The sequence below is a fragment of the Pelodiscus sinensis genome, chromosome 1 (assembly GCF_052426305.1).
Source record: "Pelodiscus sinensis isolate ZL-2025 chromosome 1, ASM5242630v1, whole genome shotgun sequence".
NCBI classification, from domain to species: Eukaryota; Metazoa; Chordata; order Testudines; family Trionychidae; genus Pelodiscus; species Pelodiscus sinensis.
In genome coordinates this window covers 303,672,292-303,700,026 of record NC_143052.1, presented here as the reverse complement: position 1 = coordinate 303,700,026, position 27,735 = coordinate 303,672,292, and the positions used below count along the sequence as shown (strand labels likewise).

Here is a 27,735-nt window from a genome sequence, read left to right as displayed (position 1 = left end):
ACCAGAGCACAGGCATCTTTGGCAGCGTTCCTCCTACAGATTCCCATTGAGGATATTTGCAGGGCAGCAACGTGTTCCTCTATTTGCACCGTCATGCCACACCACACCATCACCCAACAGGTAAGGGGTGATGTGATGTTTCAATTAATTCTGGCTCCCTCCTCCATGGGAACTGCTTGGGTGTCATCTATCGGAATAGACATGAGCAAGCCCTCGAAAAAGAAACAAACCAGTTACCTACCTTTTTGTAACTGCTGTTCGAGATGTGTGGTCATGTCCTTTCCAAATCCCACCCCTCCCCACTGTCAGAGTAGGCTGGCATGAAGGAACTGGATGGACGGTAGGTCAGCAGGGACCTATATATGTCTCCATGAAGGCTCTCTTGTGAGGTTTCCAGTATAACCTGGCTGCTGTTCAAAATTTGGATCTCCTGCTGACTTCAATGGGAGTTGAGGGTATGACTTTGGAAACTGACAGAGGTTGCGGGGTGCATAGAATTGCCAGGATCCTCTAGAGCTGATCTCTACATTTCAGTTCATCAAAGAGTATCATGTAAAGCCTCTGCTGGCCACACTGATCATCATAATCATTGCAAAATGTCTGGATGGATAATATATAAGGCCTTCTGGACAGGCCTTACAAGCTGCGTGTCTGCATGGCCACGCACAACAAATTTTAAGCCCACACACCTCGCCTGCAGAGCCACGCAGCAGCACTCTCCTCTCACTGTCCTGCTGGATCGGAAGGTGAGTGGTGACAGAGGCAGTTTAGCAGGGCTGCATGATGGCAAGCAGGCTGCCCTGCCCCTGTTTGCTCCGGCTGGAGCCAGGGCATGGTGAGGCTTTCGCTGCTCCAGTTCCAGCTGGAGTGGACAGGCCACCATGGCCCCGTTGGTGGGGCCAGATGGCCAGGGGTAGCTGCTTGGACGGCCGGGGCTCGAGCCGCGTGGCCAGTGGTGGCTGCCAGCAGCGACTGTTTGGGTGGCTTTGGCCGCCCTCCTAACTTTCCAGTAATAAGCTGAGGCAGGACCGATCACCTTCATCACAAACAAGTAACATCACAAATACTTCAGTCCTCTGCTATCCCTTCAGTGGAGTTTGGATACTGCAGTGGGATCTGGCAAGCATCTTGGGTTTAATTTCCTCATGTTGAGACGTATGGGCTCTGCTGAGCTACTCAAGCTTGGCTCCTGAATTGGCTTGTACTGGATACTTTGGGCACAGAAACCCAGTTTCGTCAGTTCTGTTGGGCCCTGAGGGATTGGCTTCTCTTGGTAGGGATCAAGAGTCCCTCAGGCTCTGTTCCTTCTTCCTGGTTTGATGGCTTTACAGGTCAAATTGAAGACATAAATTATGGTAACCAGCTGCCACTCACTCATTAGACCAAAGTGAAGTGCCTTTCAGAATATGCTATGAATGATGTCCTCACTATATTAAATGCTTTGTATGAGCAACACAATAACCAATGAATACATTTAAATATCATCACTGGGCATCCAACTTAATTCATGATTGACCCAAATAAGGCAATTCATGTGTAGCAGAGCTATTTTTTATGATTTTCTGAAAATACGTGCAGCTATCACCACGTCTCTTAGTTGCACTTGCTTCACATTTTAAAGAGTCTTCACAACTACAGCTCTTTGAAAAAACCTGAATTTTTAAAATTTCAACTACTTTGGGGGTTTTAAGAGGTTTTTTTTAAATTGTACAAATGTGCTTTTTCAAGTAGGTTAGAATGCACACTATTTTAAGTATCACCATAATGTTTTGCAAACTTTAAAAAGAACAGACATTTCTTTTCTGCACACTTTTTAAAAAGTTATGATTTGAGAGAATATGATGGCAGTCTGAAGAAAGAAAAAGACTGCATATATATATACAGTATATATATGTATGTTAATAACTGGTAGGTGCCACAGCAGCGCACAAGACAAAACTCATTCCGTTCATGGATCGGAAATCTCAGGGTGTGTCTAGACTACAGGGTTTTTTCGATAAAAGTGGCCTTTTCTTGAAAAACTTCCTCTGCATATAGACTGTCACTGCATTCTTTTGAAATTAAATTGAAAGAATGCAGCCGTTTTTTCGACCACGGTAAACCTCATTTTACAAGGAATAAGGCTTTTTTTTGAAAAGAGGTGTTATTGAATGCAAATGGGGCTTTTTCGAAAAAAGGCTTTATTGAATGCAAATGGAGCTTTTTCGAAAGAGAGCATCCAGATTGCCTGGGTGCTCTCTTTCAAAAAAACGGCTCGCTTTTTTGAAATAAGTGGTTGCAGTCTAGATGTTCTCTTTCGAAAGAGGCTTGCAGTCTAGACGTAGCCTTAGAGGGAATACTACTTCTGGATGTATACTGAAAATTTATGCTTTTGAGGTCTATGAGTTGAGGCTGGTCACCAGAAGGTGAAAAGCAACTTTGTCTGGCTATATGTAGACTGAGTAATTATTCACAATGGATGTTAATCGACTGAGAAAATTCTAATTAAGTGATTGCAAAGTCTCCAGAGGCGACTCTATCCAAGAAAACCAAACAATAGGGGATACCTGTTTACTAGTGAGATGCTTGAAACTATTTTGGGAGGTCCAGAGGTATCCTGTACCAGTTATCCTTCATCTAGGGAATAAGCTGCCAACTTGCTTGACTTAGGAGGATCACATTTGGTCTGGGTGCTTCAAGCTGGGAGAGCTATCCTTTGTGAGACAGAGGAATGTTTGGTTATCTAAGTTTAACCTTTAGGAAGTGTGTGGTGATTTTACTTTTACGTAATCTTTGTTTACATTAATTCTGCTTGCTGCTTCTCAAATTTCCATTCTTTGTGAATGAAACTCTACTTATTTTCACTGTATATGCACCTAAGAGCGGTGTGTTAAATGGATCAGTGATGCTGAGGTGAAAATAGTAAGGTGGTAAGTAGTAAACCTGTGAATTCTGGGAGTGTCCAGTGGAACAGGGGCTGGACCTTCTGGGAATATGTAGAGGGTGTGATGATTGAAGCATGCCTATTGCTTATCTGCAGGACAGCAAAGCTGGGTCCGGGTGAGAAGGGTGTGCTTGCATTTCCTGTGTCTGGCAGAGTCAGGAGCTGACACCTGGCAGGCATAGAGAATGCTTCCTCATGCCAAGGGCAGGTGGTAGTGAGATACCTCACAACCCTGCATACCCGCAGAAAGTGTTATGAAGAGTCTGTAGCACTTCAGAGAAGGTGCTTGGCTCTTTGTTAATGATGGCCCATTGATCAAAGTTCACTAGACCTATCCTCTGTCTGCTATAAAATCAATGGTCAGATCTCATTCTCCAATTTGCTGTGCATCTGAGTTTGGGGACTGAGCAGAATCATAAGGCAAAGGTTAAAGAACAACCGGCAGAGGAAGTCTGGGTTGTCAATGCTCATAGTTCTCAATAGGGAAATAATCTTCCTATGACACCTGAATATTGGAATGGTTACAACAGAGAACAAGGAAGGGAAAAAACTCTCAAGCCCCAACCAAAAATTCTTTCAATAAACCAGCTCTTGTTTTACACACAGTTCCTCAGAACATCTCTGGAGCAGATAAATGACAATGCCTGGAGCAGCCAGCTAAGCTTTGAGTTGAGCCAGCAGATGGCCGGCTATGCCAGCCCCTCCAAAGAGAAGGTTTGTTCTCTGTTAAGGTTTAGTTTCTAGTTAATTGCTCTTGGAATTCTTGTTGGAGGGCTGCATGAGACTTCTCTCTGCTTCATTGGTTTTTTTGTGTATAAAATTTGTGTTTGCTTGTTCCCTGCTCTTCCCCTGCTGGCATTTGCTTGGAGCAGCTATTGGTACTGAATTGTTCCCTAACTGGGTGGCGGAAGATGATGGGATGTGCCTGCAGCAGGGATGCTTGGTCTTGGCTCGGTTGTTTTTTCCTGTGTCAGTGTGTGTTGCTGGGTTGGTTCTATACTGACAAGCATGTGGTATTCTTGATATCTCAATGCTGGCCTCTTTCTTTCAGTGTTTCCTGTATAAGGCACTAGGAATTTGCTTGGCAGTTTGTCAGGACCCGGTCCATATTAAATCACAGATTCAGAAGTTTCTGAAGAAAACAGATTACATGGAAGTCCCTGATAGACTGGTAAGGACCCTGCCCCTCTCCCTACCTTATCATGTACCCTCTGAATGTCCCCTGGGCAACTCAGCTCTCAGTTTTCCCGGGACAGATGCCATTTTGCTTCATGTCCTCTTTGTTGCTATTTCACTCACCCTTTGCTCCCCCTCCCATGGGTCTCAGGCCTAATTGGCACTTTACACTACTTTGGGTGAAAGGAATTGACTTGTGGGGTCTATTGGGCACCTGGTCAGATTCACTAACCAATATTTTTCTTGAGTAACAGGGAGTCATTTCCATCCTTTCATTCTCTGCCGAGAGCCACTTGGACCTCATCTTGAACACACTTCAGGAGTTTGGGGCAGCAATGAACAAACTTACGATTTCTGGGTTTATGGGTTGCCTGAAGGTAAAGGAGCCAGGGGGTTCTCTCAAACTTCCTCTCCCTCTAAACTAGAGACAGTATCTCCTGCCCCCGGTAGAGTCTCATTGGTCAGCTAACCCTGTCCCCCAATGGATGTGCTCTGTGTGATGCTTACATTTAAGCAGAGAGGAGCACAGTCTGGATCCGTGGCTCTCTCAACTGATTTTTAGCATGTGATGTTTCATGGCTTGAATGCCTCTCCTATGCACAGTGTGTAGGAACTATACCAGTTAATTATATGGAAAAGTGTTGAATGTATTTGTAGCTGTTTTTTAAATCCAGGTTAGTAGCTGTAAAGGAGGAGGTGTTGCAAGCAACATGTGACTAACCAACCTGCTCTCTGGACAACTGTTATGGACCCTGTGCTCTAGAGCAGCGGTTCTAAAACTTTCCGCACTAATATACCCATTTTAGAAATCTGATTTGTCTAGTGTGCCCCAAGTTTCACCTCATTTTAAACCTTCTTTCTTAGAAAATCAGGCATAAAAATACAAAAAAGTGTCACAACACACTATTACTGAAAAATTGCTTAATTTCCCATTTTCATATGCCATACGCCATTTCATAAATAAATTAATTTAAATATAAATATGTTCCTTACATTTCAATGTGCAGTATATAGAGCAGTGTAAATAGGTCATTGTGTGTATGAAATTTTAGTTTGTAACTTTGCTAGTGCTTTTTAGGTAGCCTGCTCTAAAACTAGGCAAATATCGAAATGATCTGATCTGTCCCCCTCGAAAACTTCTGCGTACCTTTGGTTGAGAACCATTTATCCAGAGGATAAAACAGCATATTAGGTCTCTTGGCCACCATTGCCAGATTTGCTGTTTACTCACTGTGCAGATCTAGGCATATCATTTAGCACCTAATTCTGTGCCTATCAGTGTCAATGACAAATCTCCCATTTATTTCACTGGGGTAGGGTCAAAACTTTGGGCTCTCTGTGTCAGAATTATCCAATCAGTATGTTTGAGACACCAATACCTCTGTGCCTCACGCAGTTATGGTTTGGCTTAAATACATTTTTCAAGTACAAGCTATTATCGCTGCCAAAAGCAATTCCTCAGTCAGCAACAGATCAGAATGTCAAGGCAAAATGAATCAGAAGTAATTGTCTCTTGTGACATTTCCAATTGTCCAGGACTACCATCATGGGAAAAGAGCCAAGACCCGCAGCACGCTGATGCTGACATACAGCAAAGTGGCTATGCATGCTCCAAAAGAGCAACTTCTGTCTCGGGTGGAGGCAGACATCACAGAGAACATCCTACACCATTATAGAACCGGTTGCCAAGTAAGAGTTTTTGCATAAGTGTTGGGGATATTACTCTGAAGTTAGATCAGTGCCTCCACTGGACCTGAGTTTACTAAGAGAGGGCTTATTTTTCTAAAAATCTCCTTTGAACAACCGTTTGTCATGTGCATCAAATTTAAAACCTTCATGGATGGAGTGTGAGCTGTAACAAATATCTTATTTGTTGCTGTTGTTTGTATTTTCTCTAGTTTTTCTGTGTTCTTCTGAAATTCTCTAGGTCACAGTTACATAGTATTTCAGATGCAGTCACACTCAGGCTGTGCAGTATAACACTCTAAGGCTATGTTTACACTGTGAACCTATTTCAGGGTATCAGAAGTATCCTGAAATAGCTATTCCGCATCTTTTGAGTGCGCCCGTTATTTTGAAATCTAACGGGCTCACTATCCCAACATCCCTGTGAACCTTGTTCCACGAGGGTTAAGGGACTTTTTGGAATAGTGCTTGTATTTAGTTTATTTGCTATCACTGTTTCTTGGACTATCTACTTCCCTTTCCCCATATCTGTCTTCCTATTTGTCTGCCTGCTCATTATTTCTGCTCCTTAGATATATGGCTGTCCACTTGCCAGCCCTGATTCTGGTCTCAGTGCATAGTTCTAATCTCTCCACATCACTTTGCCATTCCATTCTACTCTGTCTAAGGCTATGTCTAGGCTGCAGTACTTTTCCGGGATCCCAGAGGTATCCCAGAAAAGCAATACCGCATCCACTTTTTGGAAAAGTGGATGCGTTCTTTCACCATCCCTGTAAACCTTGATTTATGAGGAAGGAAGGGATGGCTTGAAAGAGCAGGTTTTTCCAAATTTCGAAAAAGCCTTTTTTGAAAGAAAAGCAGAGAAAGATTTACACTTTGCGTATCTTTTTCAGACTTTGCAGTCTAGACTTAGCCTAACTGAGACTCTCATTGTCAAAAAAAGTTGATCACAAATGAACCAAGTTGACATTTTCCAGTAGTTCACAAATACAAATATTAAGAACTATGGCCCCTGATATTGTCCACTGCAACACACCCAGACTGGGCACATTTCCTACTTTTTTGGAAGAGTCAGTAATAGTGATTTCTCTCTACTTCATGTTCATTAACCAGGATATTTGTAGAATGTGCATAATGTGGCACAATAGAAATTGCTAGTAGCGGTTTTACATTTTGTTTTTCAGGTGTTGGGGATCAATGTTGCGAACAAGTTAAATTCTAAATAATCTGCCCTCGTATCTTGTGCATTTACTATGCACAAGTTTCTTGTTTAAATTGCATAAAATTTGTTTTCCCTCCCACATCAAGCAGGAGTCATGACTACTCTGTGTAAATGGACCTGGGTTTACTTGATCAACCTGGGCCTTTTCTTTTTCTGAGATGGGTGTAGAGCTGGGGTTCTCTGTCTTCTGGGGTCTGCAGACACTTCTCCTGAGACTAGATCTAATTTCTACTCTTCTGGAATCTGATTCTCTCAGTTTCTCACCCACATCCTCTTGTTTTTCCTGGAAATGTAGGACATGGACCTGAAATCAACCCTCATCCAGAATGCAACAGAGATTAGCTGTGCAGTTTTGAAGACTGGAGACTCCCAGGCATTTGAATTCTCTTACAAACTGGAGCTCCTTGATTACATGATGGTGAGTGATTAGGAACTTTGAAGCCTGAGCTACAAGGGATTTTGTTATTATGTAATGAGACTGATTGTCCGGGTAGATGTTATTCTTTCCATTGGCTGTAGCTATACTACTGCAGTGTCATGATTTACCTGCCTGGCACCCAGAATGCTGGGTCCACTGTGCTTGGCCGGGATGCTGGCATATTGTGGGCTGTAACTGGAAGGAATGGATAGTGTCTGATGAGTTACCAGGATACAGCTTGCTGACCTGTGTATAGCAGATGTCTCTACGGTCCATTTCTGAGGCAGAGAGCCACTGAAACAGTGTCTTTTTCTTACAGGTCTGGTATAAAGGCCTGTTTCAGAAGGTGAGGGGGAGGCTTCTCTGCCTTTCAAACCCACTTCCTATTTTTATGTCTCTGTTCATGCATTTCAGGACTTCATTAAAAAGGAACCATTGGATTCCCTGGTGTCTCCAGTTCGTTACGAGGCAATGTTTGCGATTGGACAACTGTGGTAGGATATTCTATGCCATATTTCTTGGCACTGTGATGTCTTCTCATTTGTTAATTCATGAGTGTCAGGTTGGGAGCAGGCTGATGCTCACATGGTGTTTTTGTTTTGAGGGTTTGAATGCGTCATGTCTGTTTGGAGATTTGTGCTTGAAAGGCACAAGAGTGGAGGTTGTGGGGCATGCCATACTACGGAGAAGAGTTCAGGTGGGGATGGAGGTGTCTGGCTAGCTGGCAGGGGGAAGGAAGCTGGTGGATTTCTCTAAAAAGGGAATTGAAGTTTTAGCTTTACTTCTAGATGAGCAAATAATTAACAGAGGTACAAAGAGGTGCACAGCTGCAAAGTGAAGGGCTGTTTGCATTTGGGGTTCTAGATTGGGATAATCTTTATTCATTTAACCCATGTTTTACTTGGCTATGGTATTGAATCTAACACGTGACTTCTCTTTCTGTCTTCTGACAGCAAACTCAAACCATCTCTGACCCTGGAGGAAAACCGTGAGATCCTTGATCTGTGTTTTAAAAGTGTATTTCCCCTTCCTCCCTTGGAGAAGATGAAAGAGGAAGGCAAGAAACTAGAGGATACTCTGCACATAGAGGTATATGACACCAATTCCCCTCTGGCAGACTCCACTGAGATCTCTGCCCAGCAAGCACTGGGTGATAGCAGCCTCACATGGCCTCCCTGCAAAGTCATGGCTAACTTCACCTCCACCTCACTCCTTCTCTTCTGGTTTCAGTTGATGTATGAGTGCTCCTTAGAAGCCCTTAGTGAGCTAATGAAGATCCTGCTTGAGGAAGAACCAACCCCAGACTGGTTCCAGGAAATGTTTCATGTGAGTAGCCCATAGGACCAGGGTGATAATTGTTTCTTGTGTTATAGCAGGGATGATGCTCAAGCTTCTGTTGTGGAGGAATTTTCCGCAGCGGGTGAATTTTAGGGAGAAAGCATCAATTTTTTCCTGAAGTAAGTGGGAATGTGTCCCATTGAAATCCATGGGAGCTGTTCCATTTTATGCCAGTGGTGGACTGAGATCTAGTTTTTCCAGTATAGTTAACACTACATGGACAGGAAAGAAAATCATCAGTGCAGTAACCAAATTCAAGAGGACCAGTGAGAACTGATCACCTCTTGTAAAAGGAATGAATTAGTATTGAGTTAAGCTCTGTGTATGGAAACTCATTCACCAAAGACTTCCTGCTCTTCAGACATAAACAGAATAGTTTGAAGAGCTGAGGGGAGGGGACTTAGGTGCAACGTTGGTATGAAAATAAAGTTATAAAAGGAGCTGGGCTGGGGAGACTTCTCTGCTCCTCTCTGTCATTTGCCACTCAGCATGGGAGAAGCTGTCCAGGAAAGAGAACACAGCACCGGACCCCAAACTGCATGCAATGTGCTAGACAGCTGCCATCAGACAGTCTACAGAAGCCCTCACATACACAGAGCCAGACTCATCTCTCATGTAACTCCTTTGGCTTTGATGGAGTTACGTACACCAGAGGTGAATCTGGTCCCTGGGACTTGTATATACAAGGGTCTCTTTTTGGAGACATATAAATCTTTTGCTATATGGAAGTTAAATGCTTTGGAGAGGGATTTTAGTGACAATCAAACCTATTTAAAAGAAATGTTTGGGAGGGATTTTCTGGTACTAACTTTGTCCATTCTCCTGCTTTGCCAACAGCTACTAGAGACCTGGCTCAGTTCAGAGAAGGAGTGGGAGAGAGGAAGGGCCTTGCAGGCCAGTGTCTGGCTGCTAACTGCCTATCAGGAGATAGTTAATAGCACAGTGAGTATAGTTCTACTCTTCCTTGAGCTGACTTCCCCACTTAAATCAAATCTGATATTCAACGTGAATGCATGAGAAATTCTACTAGGCCTGCAGCTGGGGCCTCAAAGTGACTAAGATCCCTCTGCTTCCATAAGAGAAAGGTTTCCATAAGAGTGCTGTGACAGCACTCAGGCCAGACTGTAAGAAACAGGGCAGGCAGTTCCCCAGACGAGTGATTTTATAATTAGATTCACCAAACCAGTAAGAAAAGAGCTTCTACTCTGGTTAACAAAATACCAAACAATAGTACCCTTTAGGCATTCCAGACCTTGGTTCCCATCTAGACAACTAAGTCTAATATAATCACCAATCACAAAGGACTAGACACTTATCCTTAGGTTAATATGAATCACAGGTCTTCCCTAAATATCAGCCAATCCTTAATAACCGAATATCAGATTTGTTGTTAAAAGGAAAAAGAAGAGAGTTACAAATGGTTAAGTGATAGATATTTGTTAAAATGACTTTCACTTTTCATAGTTCAGGATCACAACCATGGTGGAATAAACGGCTGGCTTGTAAAAGTCTCTCTGGAATCATGCTAACCGGTCAACATCCAGAGTCAGTTTAGATGCAAAGGCTGTTAGTTTTTCCATGCATTTCCCAGACTATTCCAAATAATTATTTGGAAGATCTATGTCCTATGGCTTACACGTCCCCTGTTCAAAGTTTAAGCAGACTGGAGAGAGAAGATCAGTTCCATAACTTGTCTTTTATAGTTATTCTAGCCGGTTGGCAAGCCTCCTCACAGAAATTGTCGAAGCAGGATCTCTCCCTGAGAAAGAATAGGTCATGCAGATCTCCTGTCGTGCTTTGTTTTGAAGTTAATTTTCTATTTCCTATGCATACACTGGTAAATGGGTGATACCATCTGCTTTGTCAACAAAACCCTGTAGTCTAGACACAACCCTACATGCAATAACACCTTCTGTCGACAGAAATCTGTCGACAGAAGGTGTTATGCCTCGTAAAATGAGGTTTACCAGCGTCGACAAAACTGCTGAGTTCTGTCGACGTTATGTCGACAGAACTCAGCGGTAGTGTAGACGCAGGTATAGTTTTGTCGACAAAACTCAGTAGTCTAGACACACCCTTTGAAATAACATATAAGTGACTTGTCTTGATACAATTGCAGTGCCGCTTGTTAAGTTATTGTGGGTCACACATAGGTTGGCTGTGTCAGTGTCATAGATGCCTTCTTATACTCTCAGGCTGTTAAAGTTGAATTTCTATTTCTATTTAATCAGATAAGAACATAAAACATGAATGGCCATTCTGGATCCCCCAGACAAATGGTTCATGTATCCTGTCTTCTGGCAGTGGTGGGTGTTATATGCATCAGAGGGAACAAACAGAACAAGGCAATTGTTGAGTGATCTCTCCCCTGTTGTCCAGTCCCAGCCCCAGGCAGTCAGAGATATAGGGACACCCATATCATGCATCTCTGATCATCTTATATGGCTCTATCATACCCCCCTGTAAGCATCTCTTTTCTAAGATGAATGGTCCCAGTCCTTTTAACTTCTCCTTGTACGAGTTATCCCATATCCCATATCATTTTTGTTGCTTTTCTCTGAACTTTTTCCAATTATAACCTAACTTTATATAAGTTGGAGGACTACAATTGCTTGCAGTATTCAAGGTGTGGGTGTACCATGGATTTGAAACAGTGGCATGATAAGAACATAAGAACATAAGAACATAAAAACGGCCGTACTGGGTCAGACCAAAGGTCCATCTAGCCCAGTATCCTGACTACCGACAGTGGCCAGCACCAGGTGCCCCAGAGAGGGTGGACCGAAGACAGTGATCAAGCGATTTGTCTCCTGCCATCCCTCTCCAGCCTCTGACAAACAGAGGCCAAGGACACCATTTTATCCCTTGGCTAATAGCCTTTCATGCACCTAGCCTCCATGAAATTATCTAGCTTCTCTTTAAACTCTATTATAGTCCTAGCCTTCACAGCCTGATCTGGCAAGGAGTTCCACAGGTTGACTACACGCTGTGTGAAGAAGAACTTCTTTTATTAGTTTTAAACCTGCTACCCATTAATTTCATTTGGTGTCCTCTAGTTCTTCTATTTAGGGAACTAATAAATAACTTTTCTTTATCGGCCCTCTCCACACCACTCATGATTTTATAGACCTCTATCATATCCCCCCTCAGTCTCCTCTTTTCTAAACTGAAAAGTCCCAGTCGCTTTAACCTCTCCTCATATGGGACCTGTTCCAAACCCCTAATCATTTTAGTTGCCCTTTTCTGAACCCTTTCCAAGGCCAAAATATCTTTTTTGAGGTGAGGAGACCACATCTGTACACAGTATTCAAGATGTGGGCATACCATAGTTTTATACAGGGGTAGTAAGATATTCTGGGTCTTATTTTCTATCCCTTTCTTAATAATTCCCAGCATTCTATTTTCCTTTTTGACCGCTGCTGCACACTGCGTGGAAGTTTTCAGAGAACTGTCCACAATAACTCCAAGATCCCTTTCCTGATTTGTCGTAGCCAAATTAGCCCCCATCATACTGTATGTATAGTTGGGGTTATTTTTCCCGATGTGCATTACTTTACATTTATCCACATTAAATTTCATTTGCCATTTTGTTGCCCAATCACTCAGTTTGGTGAGATCTTTTTGGAGTCCCTCACAGTCTGCTTCTGTCTTGACTATCCTAAACAGTTTTGTATCATCTGCAAACTTTACCACCTCACTGCTTACCCCTTTCTCCAGATCATTTATAAATAAGTTGAAAAGGATTGGTCCCAGGACTGACCCTTGGGGTACACCACTAGTTACCCCTCTCCAATCTGAAAATTTACCATTTATTCCTACCCTTTGTTTCCTGTCATTTAACCAGTTCGCAATCCAAGAAAGGATCTTCCCTCTTATCCCTTGGCCATGTAATTTACACAAGAGCCTTTGGTGAGGGACCTTGTCAAAGGCTTTCTGAAAATCCAAGTATACTATATCTACTGGATCCCCCTTGTCTGCATGTTTGTTGACCCCTTCAAAGAACTCTAACAGATTAGTAAGACAGGATTTCCTTTTACAGAAACCATGTTGACTTTTGTCCAATAAATTATGCTCTTCTACATGCTTCACAATTTTATTCTTTACTATTGTTTCTACTAATTTGCCCGGTACTGAAGTTAGACTTACCGGTGTGTAATTTCCAGGATCGCCTCTAGAGCCCTTTTTAAATATTGGTGTCACGTTAGCTACCTTCCAGTCATTAGGTACGGAAGCCGATTTAAAGGATAGGTTACAAACTACAGATAATAGCTCACCAATTTCCCATTTGAGTTCTTTTAGAACCCTTGGATGAATGCCATCTGGTCCCGGAGATTTGTTAACATTAAGTTTTTCTATTTGTTCCAAAACCTCCTCTAAAGACACTTCAATCCGGGACAGTTCCTCAGATTCATCACCCACAAAGGACGGTGCAGATTCAGGAATCTCCCCAACGTCCTCAGCCGTGAAGACTGAAGCAAAGAAATCATTTAGTTTCTTCGCAATGGCTTTATCGTCCTTGATTGCTTCTTTTATAGCTCAATCATCTAGAGGACCCTCAGTTTTTTTAGCAGGCTTCCTGCTTCTAATGTACTTAAAAAACATTTTGTTATTTCTTTTTGAGTTTTTGGCTAGCTGTTCCTCAAAATCTTTTTTTGCTTTTCTTATTACATTTTTACACTTGATTTGACAGTGTTTATGTTCCTTTCTATTTATCTCACTAGGACTGGACTTCCACTTCTGAAAAGATACCTTTTTGTCCCTCACTGCTTCTTTTACATGGTGGTTAAGCCGCGGTGACTCTTTTTTAGGTCTCTTGCTATGTTTTTTAATTTGGGGTATACATTTAAGTTGGGCCCCTGTTATGGTGTCTTTAAAAAGTTTTCATGCAGCTTTCAGGGACTTTGCTCTAGTCACTGTGCCTTTTAATTTCTGTTTAACTAACCTCCTCATTTTTGTGTAATTCCCCTTTTTGAAATTAAATGCCAGGGTGCTGGACTGCTGAGGTGTTCTTCCCACCACAGGAATGTTGAATGTTATTATATTATGGTCACTATTCCCAAGCGGTCCGGTAACGGTTATATCCTGGACCTGATCCTGCACTCCACTCAGGACTAAATCGAGAATTGCCTCTCCCCTTGTGGGTTCCAAGAAGCAGTCATTTAAGCCATTGAGAAATTTTATCTCTGCTTCTCTTCCTGAGGTGACATGTATCCAGTCAATATGGCGGTAATTAAAATCCCCCATTATTATAGAGTTCTTTATTTTGGTAGCCTCTCTAATCTCCCTCAGCATTTCAATGTCAGTATCGCTGTCCTGGTCAGGTGGTCGGTAATATATCCCTACTGCTAATTTCTTATTATTTATCATATTATTATTCATCCCTTTTCCTAGTGGTTCCTAACATACCATTAGCATTTTTAAGTGCAGCTGCGTGTTGAACAGATGTTTTTAGAGGACTATCCACAATGACTCTGAGATTTTTCTTGAGTGCTACAGCTAATTTAGACCCCATCAATTTGCATGTACAATAAGGATTATGTTTTCCAATGTGCCGTACCCAGGTACAGTAATGGAGTTCACAATAAGGAAGGCAAATAATGTCCAGTATAGCCGGAGAACTTTCATTCTTCATTCTTTTTAAATTAGCCTCAGGAAACTTTTCATCAGTTTGGATATCTGATTGGGCTATTAGCACCATATACCTGTGCTTCAGTAACAACATCGCGTCAGTTGGTGGTTGACTGTATCAACTGTCTTCTCAATATACAAGGTGAGGAGACCATGAGCAGGTGTAAGTAACCCTTCACTTTCTTTCATTGTTGTAATGACCCTTTTTTCCATCTGTAATTCTTTCTGTCTTGTTAGCGACACTTATATAACAGAATAATTGGGGCCTTGTAAGTACATTGCTGGAAGAGAACTGCACAAATAATAAATAATCTGCAAATATTAGAGGGTGGGCAAAATATAGCACACAGGCCAGATCTGCCCTTCTCCCCAGAATTTCTGTCTGGAGCGCTCAGCTGATTAGCAAGCATGCCAGCAGCATGTGTTCAGCTGCCCCTCTCCGACTTGCTCCATCCTATCTGCTGCTAGTGGTGTGTGGAGGGGAGGTGAGCAGGGAGGCGTGCAGAAGTCAGGGTGACCCCTTTGCCCCTGTCATCATCTCTGCAGAGCAGAGTTTGGGGAGAGGGACACATACAATAGTGCTGCTCCAGGTGAGTAACGGAGTGCCTATCTAAAGAGGCAGTGCACTGTTTCTAAGATTTCTCTGGCAGCCAGCATGTCCCTCTCTCTCTCTCTCTCTCTCTCTCACATACACACACACACACACACACATTGTCTCACACACACTCTCTCCCCCGCCATATGCCCATATGCCCCCCCTCTGCAGAGTAGGGTGGGGAGAGGGAGATGACAGAGCAGGACAGCTTTCCTTTAAAGAGACAGTTCATGATTTAGAAGTGAGCGAAGAGCCTGGGTTTCCTACCTAAGCTTTTGGTCAGCCCCATCTCTTTTACAATGAGAGTTCAGTGGAGGAATTCTCCTCCAAATCAGAACCTCAGATCAATCTACATGAGTTCTGCTTGACTATGAGATTAGATTTAAATACTGAGAGCAGAGTGGCTACTGAAACCAGATATACAGAGAAAAAGGCTCCACACAGAATACAGTGCCTGTTTAACCCTGTATGAATCAGAATGAATCACATGCCATTACTGTTAACTTTCAGACATAGGGGCTACGTCTAGACTACATCCCTTTTTCGGAGGGATAAGGGATCTTTCGGAAAAGGCTTAATTTTCCGCAAGATCAGCATCTAGACTGGCGCTTTTCTCCGGCAAAGCTCCGTGCCGAAAAAAGCTGCAGCCATTTTTATGCTAATGAAGCGGGGGAGATTTAAATCCCCGCTTCATTAGGAATTGCGATACATCTAATTTACATCCCTTTTCCGAAAAAGGGATGTAGTCTAGACATAGCCTGACGGTAAAATTCTGACTCCATTAAAGTCAACAAGAATTTCGTCATTGGCTTTAGTGGGGCCAAAATTTCACACACAGCTGGTAATAACATACCCCATAGATCCTCCTGTATGATTATCTATGGATCAGAGGTTCAGTTTTATTAAATGTTGCCATACTTTTTCTCCTTTTCTCTATCCTAGGTCAGTGCACAAACCTGGGATCAGCAGACGAGGAGCTGAGATGTCTCCGTGAGGCACTAACAACTCCAGACCCTGAGGCTCTGTTTCAAACCTCTTGCAAAATGGCTAAGGTAACAGACACTAGGTGACTGTCCTAATGGTTGTGCACCATTCATTTTCCCTTGTCCAGAGGACTGGAAAAGGGCAAATATAGTGCCCATCTATAAAAAGGGAAATAAGAACAACCCAGGAAACTACAGACCAGTTAGTTTAACTTCTGTGCCTGGGAAGATAATGGAGCAAGTAATTAAGGAAATCGTCTGTAAACACTTGGAAAGTGGCAAGGTGATAGGGAACAGCCAGCCTGGATTTGTAAAGAACAAATCATGTCAAACCAATCTGATAGTTTTCTTTGATAGGATAACGAGTCTTGTGGATAAGGGAGAAGTGGTGGATGTGCTATACCTAGACTTTAGTAAGGCATTTGATACAGTCTCGCATGATATTCTTATCAATAAACTAGGTAAATACAACTTAGATGGGGCTACTATAAGGTGGGTGCATAACTGGCTGGATAACCATACTCAGAGAGTAGTTATTAATGGTTCACAATCCTGCTGGAAAGGCATAACAAGTGGGGTTCCACAGGGGTCTGTTTTGGGACTGGCTTTGTTCAATATCTTCATCAACGATTTAGATATTGGTATAGAAAGTACGCTTATTAAGTTTGCAGACGATACCAAGCTGGGAGGGGTTGCGACTAATCTGCAGGATAGGGTCATAATTCAAAATGACTTGGACAAATTGGAGAAATGGTCTGAGGTAAATAGGATGAAGTTTAAGACAAATGCCAAGTTCTCCACTTAGGAAGGAACAATCAGTTTCATAAATACAGAATGGGAAGCGACTGTCTGGGAAGGAGTACGGCAGAAAGAGATCTAGGGGTTATAGTGGACCACAAGTTGAATATGAGTCAGCAGTGTGATGCCATTGCAAAGAAAGCAAACATGATTCTGGGATGCATTAACAGGGGTGTTGTGAGCAAGACATGAGAAGTCATTCTTCCGCTCTACTCTGCACTGGTTAGGCCTCAATTGGAGTATTGTGTTCAGTTCTGAGCACCGCATTTCAAGAAAGATGTGGAGAAATTGGAGAGGGTCCAGAGAAGAGCAACGAGAATGATTAAAGGTCTAGAGAACATGACCTATGAGGGAAGGCTGAAGGAATTAGGTTTGTTTAGTTTAGAAAAGAGAAGATCGAGGGGGATAGCAGTTTTCAGATATCTAAAAGGGTGCCATAAGGAGGAGGGAGAAAACTTGTTCATCTTGGCCTATGGGGATAGAACAAAAAGCAATGGGCTTAAACTGCAGCAAGGGAGATTTAGATTGGACATTAGGAAAAAGTTCCTAATTGTCAGGGTAGTCAAACACTGGAATAAATTGCCCAGGGAGGTTGTGGAATCTCCATCTCTGGAGATATTTAGGAGTAGGTTAGATAAATGTCTATCAGGGATGGTCTAGACAGTATTTGGTCCTGCCATGAGGGCAGGGGATTGGACTCGATGACCTCTCAAGGTCCCTTCCAGTCCTAGTATTCTATGATTCTATGATTGTTTTATGCTTTTGTGATGTCTTTCCACACTTGGAGCGAGCTATGGGAGTGAGGCATTCGTGGGTAATCAGTAACATGCTTTTCATAGGTATATGCTATGAATGCCATGTAAAAAACAGATTCCAGACAGTTGCATGAACATGCCCATGCATGTGCGCGCGCACATCCATCCATCCATCCAGGGGGAAAATATGTGAGCGGGACATCAAGCTGAGAAACCAGTCTTGTCACCTTGTGTGTTTACCTGAACCTATATTTGTGTGCATGCATCTCTTTGCATATTTTTATATTTTGTGAAAAGATGTCATGTACATCATAGAATATAAACTGGAAATTTACATCCTGTTTGTCCCATACAATGTTGTGCTAACTGTATAACCTAAGATCTAACCTGATATTATTAGTGTAGAATAGAGATGTGGTAGCTAGAAAGATTACAGAGAAAATTTTAATTGCAACTGCCTTGCCAGATATGAGCCCAATTAGCAATTTGCTGATGAATACATTATTTTCCTATACAGCTCTTAGGCCTCCTTTCTTAAAAGTACTGGAGCCGACTATCATTGCAATCTTTCCTGTTTTTGATCTGTCCACAGGTGGTTAGTAAGTACTTTCCCTCTGACCAAGCCACAGATTTTATTGAGGCCATACTGGATGGTATGCTGTCTGCTAGCCCCTCCTGTGCCACAGCAGCCGGTCTGTGGATGAAAATCATCCTGAAGGAGTGTGGAAGTGCCATGCTGGATGAGGTAAAATAGAAGCTGGAGAGGTTTTTCTGGCTAACCTGCAGGCTTTCAGGTCTTTGCCATCATTTGCAGTGAATACAAGTCTTGCTGTTTCTCCCCCTGGGATTGGAAGGTAATTCCATCTGCGTTCCTATCCTGAGTCAGGCAATGAGGGAATCAACAGCAGAAGACAGAGATAATCTAACGGTACATCTGCACTAGCTCGTTAGTTCGAGCTGGGTAGGGTAATGAGGGCAAGCGGAGTTGCAAATGAAGCCCGAGATTTAAATATCCCGGGCTTCCTTTGCATGTTCCCTGGCGCCACCATTTTTAAATCCCCCTTAGTCCGAACTCCGTGCCCGCGGCTACATGCGGCATGGACTAGGTAGTTCAAATTAAAGATCCTAATTCGAACTACCGTTACCCCTCATGGAATTAGGATCTTTAATTAGAACTACCTACTCCATGCCTTGTGTAGCCGCAGGCACTGTGTTCGGATTAAGGGGGATTTTAAAATGGCAGCACCCGGGAACATGCAAATGAAGCCCGGGATATTTAAATCCTGGGCTTCATTTGCAACTCTGCTTGCCCTCATTACCCTACCTAGCTCGAACTAACAAGCTAGTGTAGCCGTACCCCAAGTGAAAAGGAAGATGCTTGATTATTTGTCTATCTTGTTGTCACAGTTTCCAGCCATGAAAGGCTTGGAAAAATTAGACTCCGAGTAAAATGCAAAAAGAGAATATCCGGCCCCAAGAGACAAGCTAAGTGAACTACATCTTAGGGCCTCTGATAATGAGGGGTCTCTAAAAATACCCCAAAATTGCTAGTTTTTACTTGCCTCTTTGCCTATGTACAGATAGATAGATAGATAGATAGATAGATAGATAGATAACTTTATTATTTCTATTTTCATTGTCATTTCTGTTAGAATAATACATGTTGTTTTGGAAATGCAGTGAGGCCTCTTTAACTTGACATAGCTTAGGGCCTCAGCATGTTTTAACCCGGTGTTACAGCCAGGTATGGGCAGTGATATGTATAATTTTTGTGGGTTAAATCTATGCAGCCATGTCTAAATACTTGTTTTTTGAAGGGAGGATTTTCTACAAGAACAGCAAATTGCTAAACGACTAAATAAACGTTTTGGTTCTGCAGAATGAATGGAGAGAATGGAAAAAGGACATTTTTTCTGGTTTTATTCTGTCCAGGTGCCAGATATCCTGAGTATAATATATATACATATGCCTACCATCGAGCAGGGTAGCTTGAGGCAGTTCCTGGTGGAGTCAGTGTCCATTCTTGCTCACCATCACCTAGAGGCAGTGATCTTCAGCCTCCTCATCAAACATCTGCCGATGGACAGGTATATACTGCTCCTTACAGTGTTCATTTTGGTAACCATGGATCCCACGGCTTCACTGGAAGATGTAAGGCTTCATTTAAGCCACAGACAGTTTGAGATCATTCCTAAAGGTTAATAGCTTGGGTCTTTCTGCAGAAAGGTCCAAGACCATGTCAAGGTGGGTGCAGGGAGAAATTAAGTGTCATTCTGTTTCCATTAATTAATAGTTGCTTTGGCATCCTAAAGACTTCCCTTTACTGGCATCACTGGAGTGGATTTTTGCCTCTCCAGACCCCTGAACTAACATCACCCTGGAAATTGCCAGTGACTGTTCATTTTCTGGTAGCATGAAAGCTTCAAATCCAAATTCCTGGCTGATTAGCAAGGATAGGGCACCAGGCTTTTGGTATCAGCAAGGGCATGGCTGCTGGAATGGAGTTGTCATTCTTGGTACTTAAAGACAGGGCGGTAAGCATATCTATCATTTCATTCAAACATCCCTAGCTGAATTATCAGTCATCAGTGCTGGAATCTAAGAACATAAGAACGGCTGTAGTGGGTCAGACCAAATGTCCATCTAGCCCAGGATCCTGTCTTCAGACAGTGGCCAATGCCAGGTGCCCCATAGGGAGTGAACAGAACATGCCCATTCTGGCAAATAGAGGCCAGGGAATGCCATTTGTGAAGAGGTCATGGGCTAGCCACAAATATTTGTTCTCATAGTTGTACATCCAGTTAGTAGGAAGATCATTTTTCTTTCTTCAACTTGTCTCCCAGGCCCTGATCTTTGGGCATCATATGCTCATGATTCCATATCTACTGAGAAGTAGGAAAACAGGAACTGTGATTAGAGCTCTGTGTCCTTTCCTTCTGAAGTCTAGCATTAATGGTTATGGTGCAGTAAGACTAGGGTTGTGTCTATACAGCACCCTAAACTTGAAATAAGATGCACAATTTGCACTCCGCAAATTGCGTATCATATTTTGCATAGCCTATTTTGAAATGTGGCGCTTCTACACAGCACCAAATGTCGAAATAATGTGCTATTTCAAGCCATCCCTTATCCCTCATGCAACAAAGTTTATTGGGATGGCAAAATAGTGTGCCCATTATTTTGAAAAATATTTCAAAATAACGGGCTGCTTGTGTAAATGTGGGGTAGCTATTTCAGGATACCTCCAGGATCCCAAAACAGTCATGCACTGTAGAAATGTAACCTGAAATGTAACTTAACTTAGTTCTGTAACTAGAAACTCAATATGTAAAACATGAGGACCATATAAGGAGGACAGCACTCTGAACTTGCTCATCATAGGGAGGGCTTGACAAATAATACAATCTACTCACCCATGGCGTGTAGATTGTAACCTGGAAGAGCCAGGTTCGGGCGACCTGTGCATGCGCAGAACGATCTGTGCATGCACAGATCGCCGGACAGCGCGGTTGGTGAGCCCTGATCATAGTCAAGGAGAAAATTTGTTCTTTACTTGAATATGATGCATATAGTCAGAGCCACAAAAGTCTCCAGGGGTCACATATAACTTATGTTAAATTGCAGTGACACCACTGAGCTGTGGAGATCTCTGGGGACAGATCCCTTGCTCGCCCCTCAAGTCCTGAAGGTCCTAATAGAAAAAATAAAGACTCCAACAAGTCAAGAAGGAAGGATGACCTCAGAGACAGAAACCGACCTGCATTTAGCAGCTGCTGAACCTCTCATAGTAAGTTAGACGACAGACATGTATTTCTCTGCCTTGTGACAAACATGCTGATGGAAAGCTAGATGAGTGGTATAATATTGTCATATGGGCACTTCTTTTCTGAAGTACTGTTTCCTGGATTCCAGCTGTGCTTTCTGTGGAACAACAGATGACAGATTTAGAGCATGTGGCTGATTCACTTAATACTATCTGGCAATTAGAAAGTCTTTGAATCAGATTTCTTACAGTGCTTTGCAGATGTTTTGTACAACTCACAACATGCTTTGATAGGTCGTACACATTTTTACAGCTATGGGACGCTAAGGCACACATGGAGTGAATTGCTCTCGGTCATTCATCAAGTTAGTGACAGGAGTGAGAATTTAGTCCAGCAGGTATCAGAAGGGGAGAGAGTGTGATAGTGTTAGGAAGAGACCTCTTCTTTTACCATGCTCTCCTTTCAGGCAACATGTGCCATCTTTGAAGTGGTGTCAGCATTGCAGCTGAGCAAAACTGTGCAGGAGCTGTTCCCGGAGTTGTTTACTGTTCTCCTGCAGCAGATCAGCCAAACTCTAGGACAAAAGATGCCTTTGCCCAGGATGAGCAGCCGAAGGAGGTTATTCAGAAAAGGACAACAACTATGTGAGGGCAACCCTTGCAGGTAATTAGAAGAAAGGGAGCAAAACAAAGAGAATCTCAGTCCATTTGTGTGACACTCCCCAGTAGTTCTCAGGGTTATGAGGCACCTTACCATCACCTGCTTTTAATATGAGAAAATCTTGTTTGTGCTTGCTATAGGTCAGTTCCCTGAAACCACCAACCTCTGGCAACACAAACACTACTATCTAGGCCTCCTCAGGCCTCAGTCTCTTTGTCCTCTCTTTCTGACTACAGCTTAGAGAATCTCTATCAATGGATTCTCCTCTAAGAGAAGTCTCCCTGCGATGTACGTGCATCTCCGCACCAATCAGCGTTCCCCCATCTCTTAGTTTAAAAACTGCTCTACGGCCTTTTAATGTTTAGTGCCAGTAGTCTGGTTCCACCCTGGTTTAGGTGGAGCCCATCCTTCCTGTATAGGCTCCCCCTCTCCCAAAAGTGTCCCCAGTTCCTGATAAATCCAAACCCCTCTTCCCTACACCATCGTCTCATCCACGCATTGAGACTCTGAAGCTTTGCCTGCCTACCTGGTCCTGCGCGTGGAACTGGAAGCATTTCCAAGAATGCCACCATAGAGGTCCTGGATTTCAGTCTCTTTCCTAGCAACCTAAATTTGGCCTCCAGGACATCTCTCCTACCCTTCCCTATGTCATTGATACCTACATGTACCACGACCACCGGCTCCTCCCCAGCACTAGACATAAGTCTATCTAGATACCTCGAGAGATCCGCAACCTTTGCACCAGGCAGTCAAGTGACCATACAGTTCTCCCGGTCATCACAAACCCAACTATCTATGTTTCTAACGATCGAATCACTCACTACTAACACCTGCCTCTTCCTAACATCTGGCATTCCCTCCCCCTCAGAGGTATCGTTGGTGCGAGAGGATACCGCAACATCCTCGGGAAGGAGGGTCCCAACTACGGGATGGTTTCCCTCTGCTCCCATTAAATTCTCTGTTCCCTTGAGACTTTCATCCTCCTTAAGAGCACTGGGACTCTCAGACTGGAGGTGGGACAGTACTACAGTGTCCTGGAAAGTCTCATCAACATAGCTCTCTACCTCTGTTAGCTCCTCCAGTTCAGCCACCCTGGCCTCCAAAGCCCGAACTCGGTCTCTGAGGGCCAGGAGCTCCTTGCAACAGGTGCACACATACGCCATTCGCCCACAGGGCAGGTAATCATACATGTTACACTCGACGTAATAAACAGGATAGCCTCCACTCTGCTGCTGGGCTTCTGTCTCCATTTTTTTATGAATAAATTTAAGTAAAAACTGGGCTTATTAAATCTCTGGAATATAGATTATTATAAAAGTTAGGTTTAAAGAAGATCAGAAGTCACTAGTGCCCTCTAAACTCCCACTCCAAAGTCCCTCTCCAAGCTCCCTGTTCGCGGACTCACAGGCTTATATAGCTCTGGTAGCCCCTCCCCCGACTGAGGCTCAGCCAATTAACATAGGCTTCTAGATTTCAAACCTTTTAGAAGCTCCTTCAAACAAACAAACAAACAAACAGACAGACAAACAGACAGACAGACAGACAGACACAGACAGACACCAAACTAAACCAAACAGAGAAACACAAGCTCAGCACACAACAAATAACCCCCCCCCACACACACACAAACACACTCCCTTTTCATCCATCTCACACACAACAGTCTTGAGCCCCCACTCAGTAGCTTGGGAAATTCACACACCTCTGGACGCCTCTGAGAGGCAATGCTTCCCCACTTGCAAGCACAGAGTCTGAGTGTAGAAAAGAAACTTTTAATGAAAGAGAGAGAGAGAGGTCACATGGCATTAGCTTGGGAAAATACCACAGCCAGAGTTCATAACCAACCCACGAGTAACCATCCCAGCTCAAATGGATTGAGCAATGTCCTTTGCCCCTCAGGCTCACTAGTCCAACAATTTAAGGGTCCCATTCACTTACCCAAACTTTCTCCATACCCCACTTCAAACGTCCCACTTACAGCTCTGTCAGTACAGTCCCAGACACATCACCCTGATGACTCCACCCATTGAGCCTGAGGCCATGCCACCTTCGTGCTGCTCTTGTGGTCTGCTGCTCCACCAGCCGCTCTGCTGGCTGCCTGCCACTGCTCCTCTCCAGCTGCCCTGCTGGCCACCCTCTGGTCTCTCCCACCAGCCCCTCTGCTGACCGCAATGGGTCTGGCTCCAGGCCAAACCAGTGACTTCAGCTCTTAGTGATTTCAACTCTTTAGCTACCACCTAGGCTGGCAAAAAGTTTCTAGCTTCCACTGGAATAACAAAAAGACTCCTAATGGAGTCTGCTTTAGGTCTACCCTTAGAAGGCGGGGGGCGGGGGGGGGAGAGACAGGTTGAACCAGCCTTACAGCTGACACCTGGCAGGCATGAAGCAGGCTGGCTCAAGCCCTTTGTCCCCAACTCAGTTCACTCAGCTCTGGAAGGGGGAGGCTTGTTTATCTGAGACCCCTTACAATGATGGTGTCTCTCCTGCAAGCACTGGTGTCATATTTTACAGTTCCTACATTTAGGGGTAGCATGGTTTGTGACCCCACAACAGCCAAATTAGTTACAATACATCACATTCCATTCTGACAACCAGTCCTCCATGAGCCCTGGCTGAATTGGATTTATATAACCACACCCCAGATTCCTTCCCCATCCCAGCATGAAGCAGTTAATTATCATACAGGCCTGTATTTACATATCAACAGTTAATTATCTTACAGGGCTAAACAATTTGAGTGAGCATGCCCACCCCCAAAATGTGGTGTAGTCTCTCCTTTTCGCTGGCTGATTGCAAGCAGTAGTTCAGCCCCTGCTTACACTTATACTTTAGAACTCAGCTCTGGAAAACATACAACACTTAGATGTATTTATAGGGAAAACAAGAACTGGTATATTATCAAAGAACAGAGATGTCAGTGATAATGAGTTAGAATACAGGCAAAAAATGGTTAGAGCCCTGCGCGAATACAAACATCTACCCCTGGACACGGAGATCTGCAGATAGACATTGGGTTCTGCACATCCACAGGGCTCTGCTCCCAAGAGCCATTGTGACCAACAGAGAGGCGCATGGCCCTGTCATGCCTGGGAACCAGTGTCCTGCACCAGCAGCTCCTCCCATCCGCACTGCTGTGTGGTGTCAGTTGAAGGGCACACATTGCTCTGTGTCTCGCAGGTCCACCTGCTGCTCTTTTAAGGGTAGCCAAAACTACATCAGGGTTATTTTCAGGCCCCACTTTGCAGAACGCTACCTTCTGTGGCTGGTTTCCATTTCCTGTCATAAACTCTCCAAACTTCGGAGGAGTCGTTGCCATCCCTGGGCTTGTTCCCATATAAATTCCTGCTGGTTCTTTTGCTGCTAAGCCTAGCAGGCAAACAAGGACTGGTTTTCTGCATGGTGGGATTGTTGGAAGGTCTGCAGGGCCTTCTACTCCTGCAATTTTCAACTGGGTTTATTTCAAGGGCTAAGAAGCAGGGCTGGCATTAGACTAGCGGCATCTCAGGGCAGAAAGCTGAAGCTCTGAGCCCAGATGGGCTGGAGCATTGAGGCCCAGCACCTTGCAGTAAATCCTGAGCCCCAATGTCCTGTGGGGTTACAGACTGGAGCTGGAAGTCCTAAGCCCCAGTGCCTAGCATGACAGAGGCTTGGAACCGGGCTGTGGAGTATTAAATTAAATTAATGGAGATTGCCTATCTCCTAGAACTGGAAGGGACCATATTGGAGGGGACCTCAGAAAGAGAGGTTGAGAACCCATGTCCTACACCTCTCTTTGCTGCTCTAGAACCCTTTTGCAGTGTTCTCTCCAGTACCCAGACTTCTACATCTTCTCAGCCACGTTCTCAGTTTGCATAGATAAAAGGAAATCCTGGATGAGCCCCCCCAGCTGGGACAGGGTGGGAAGGTCTTCCACAAACACAGGTGTTCCGTGAACACAGCCCGTGTTGAGACTTTCTTGTCTGTACCTACCGATGTGTAGACTATTTCCAGTGTTTTAATCCACCTGTCCATGCATAGCACCGTTACATTATATCTCAGCTTTCTAGTCCCTCCTCCAGATGGAGGGAAAGTGTTTCCATTCAGAGAACTCCCTTTGAAAGGCTCTCCTAGCATTTTGCTCTCTGTTTCCCTCAAACACTCCTCTGTGTGTCCCTTTAGGCAGATTCCTTATTAATGGGATAATAGGTTTGTTGATTCTATAGCCCCACTCTAGCCAGGCAATCAGGTACATTTCTATCCAATTAGGCTTTCTCTGGGGAAGCTAATTAGTAGTAGTAGTTACCAGAGTGCTGACCCCAAGTACAAGCTCTCAGCACCCTGTCACATCTCGCTGGAGATAAGGCCCCAAAATATCCATTAGTGATCACTAATCTCTCTGTGTCCCAGCTTTTGGGGTCTGATTGTGAATTTTTTCCATATTACTGTACTGTGCTAGTGCCCATACGCCTTGCAGATAGGAGAAAGTGACTGCAAAATGTTGTCCATAGCAACACTAGTAATATGAGATGTATGAGACTGAAATACCTCCTGGGATTAAGTCCTTCCAAAAACAGTGGTCCCCAGGATACTGTCAATGGATGAACTGTCAATGAACAACAGCCCTGACAAGTAACTGGGGTTTCCTGACTGCTTAGGCTGTGCCTTTCTATTGGTTACTACAGTTCTGTGCCTCTTTTCCCCCAGGCTTTCTATTGAAGCATTAGAGGCTGTGCTTTTCAAGGCTGTGAATGAGAAGCTGATAAGAACACTCTGGAAGCAGAGAACTTGGATGCTTCTTGAAAATCCGCAGACTCACCACGAGGGGGTGTGTTTGCTGGTGAGGTAAGAGATCTAGGAGACAGCATTTCATCCTCAGGGATCGGCAACAAATAGAGTGACTGACAGGGAACTTTCAGGTATAGCTTTGTGCGGGGTGTCCTGGGTGAGAAACACAGAGCTTCCATGCGTACGTTTTATAGTTGTATGGTCATAGCAGCTAAGCTTTTGAAGTGCACAGTCTGCCCCATAAGTGGTTCCTTTTGTCTTCCAGTGTTCTGCAAAGATCTGGACTAATAACAGTGGAGATCATACAGAGCCTCAGGTATGAGCAGTTCCACCATTAGGCTGTTATCTGTTGTTTACCTTTCTCTGAGGAGTTGTACAGTTCAGTTCATAGGAATTCATTTTAGATAGTAGAATGTGTCCTTTGTAAGGAAATCTCACAAGGAACTTCATTACACCTTTCTTAATCATTTTCTCTTTGTTATTTTTGGGGCCTATACTAGCCTGGCCTAGCTGCCTATTCTAATTGCTGGTTAAGAGAGAGTGAGAAAGATATAGATAGGCTACGTCTACATTGGCAAGATTTTGCGCAAATAAGTTATGTCTAACCTACAGCACTAATTCAAATTAACTTAATTCGAATTAGTTAATTCAAAATAAGCTAATTTGAATGAGTGCATCTAGACCTAAAAACTAATTCGAATTAGCATTTTGCTAATTCGAAATAGCATGTCCACATTGAGTGGACCCTGAACCGAAGTTAAGGCTGGCCAGAACCAGTGCCGTCAGGGCATCAGGTTAGGACTTAAGGTTTGGAGCTGCTTCCTCAGGCTAGCCGAGGGCTGTGCTTAAAAGGACCCGACCCCCACCCCGGACAGACAGTTCTCAGGATTCCCCGCTTGCTTGTCTAACTCGATGGGGACAACAAAGCAGTCCTGTCTTGGAGTGCCCTGAATGCCCACACTCGGCACATTACAGCACTCGACCATCAGCCCGGCTGCACTTGCCGCAGGCTGCCATCCGGGGGA

General features: G+C 43.7%; 1 protein-coding gene across 1 annotated transcript in view; it reads left to right on the top strand.

Annotated features, from left to right (window-relative positions):
* The first annotated feature begins 4,434 nt into the window (after window positions 1-4,434).
* LOC142824859 (maestro heat-like repeat-containing protein family member 2B) overlaps window positions 4,435-27,735 on the top strand; it is a 39,160-nt gene continuing 15,859 nt past the window's right edge. The window contains exons 1-15 of the mRNA XM_089777533.1: window positions 4,435-4,476; window positions 5,636-5,788; window positions 7,303-7,425; window positions 7,840-7,919; window positions 8,379-8,514; window positions 8,656-8,751; window positions 9,601-9,705; window positions 14,410-14,533; window positions 15,929-16,038; window positions 18,115-18,267; window positions 19,455-19,609; window positions 21,147-21,309; window positions 21,753-21,949; window positions 26,630-26,767; window positions 26,976-27,026. Of these exons, the coding sequence (XP_089633659.1) occupies window positions 4,435-4,476; window positions 5,636-5,788; window positions 7,303-7,425; window positions 7,840-7,919; window positions 8,379-8,514; window positions 8,656-8,751; window positions 9,601-9,705; window positions 14,410-14,533; window positions 15,929-16,038; window positions 18,115-18,267; window positions 19,455-19,609; window positions 21,147-21,309; window positions 21,753-21,949; window positions 26,630-26,767; window positions 26,976-27,026 (1,826 nt within the window). The remainder of the gene's footprint in view (window positions 4,477-5,635; window positions 5,789-7,302; window positions 7,426-7,839; window positions 7,920-8,378; window positions 8,515-8,655; window positions 8,752-9,600; window positions 9,706-14,409; window positions 14,534-15,928; window positions 16,039-18,114; window positions 18,268-19,454; window positions 19,610-21,146; window positions 21,310-21,752; window positions 21,950-26,629; window positions 26,768-26,975; window positions 27,027-27,735) is intronic.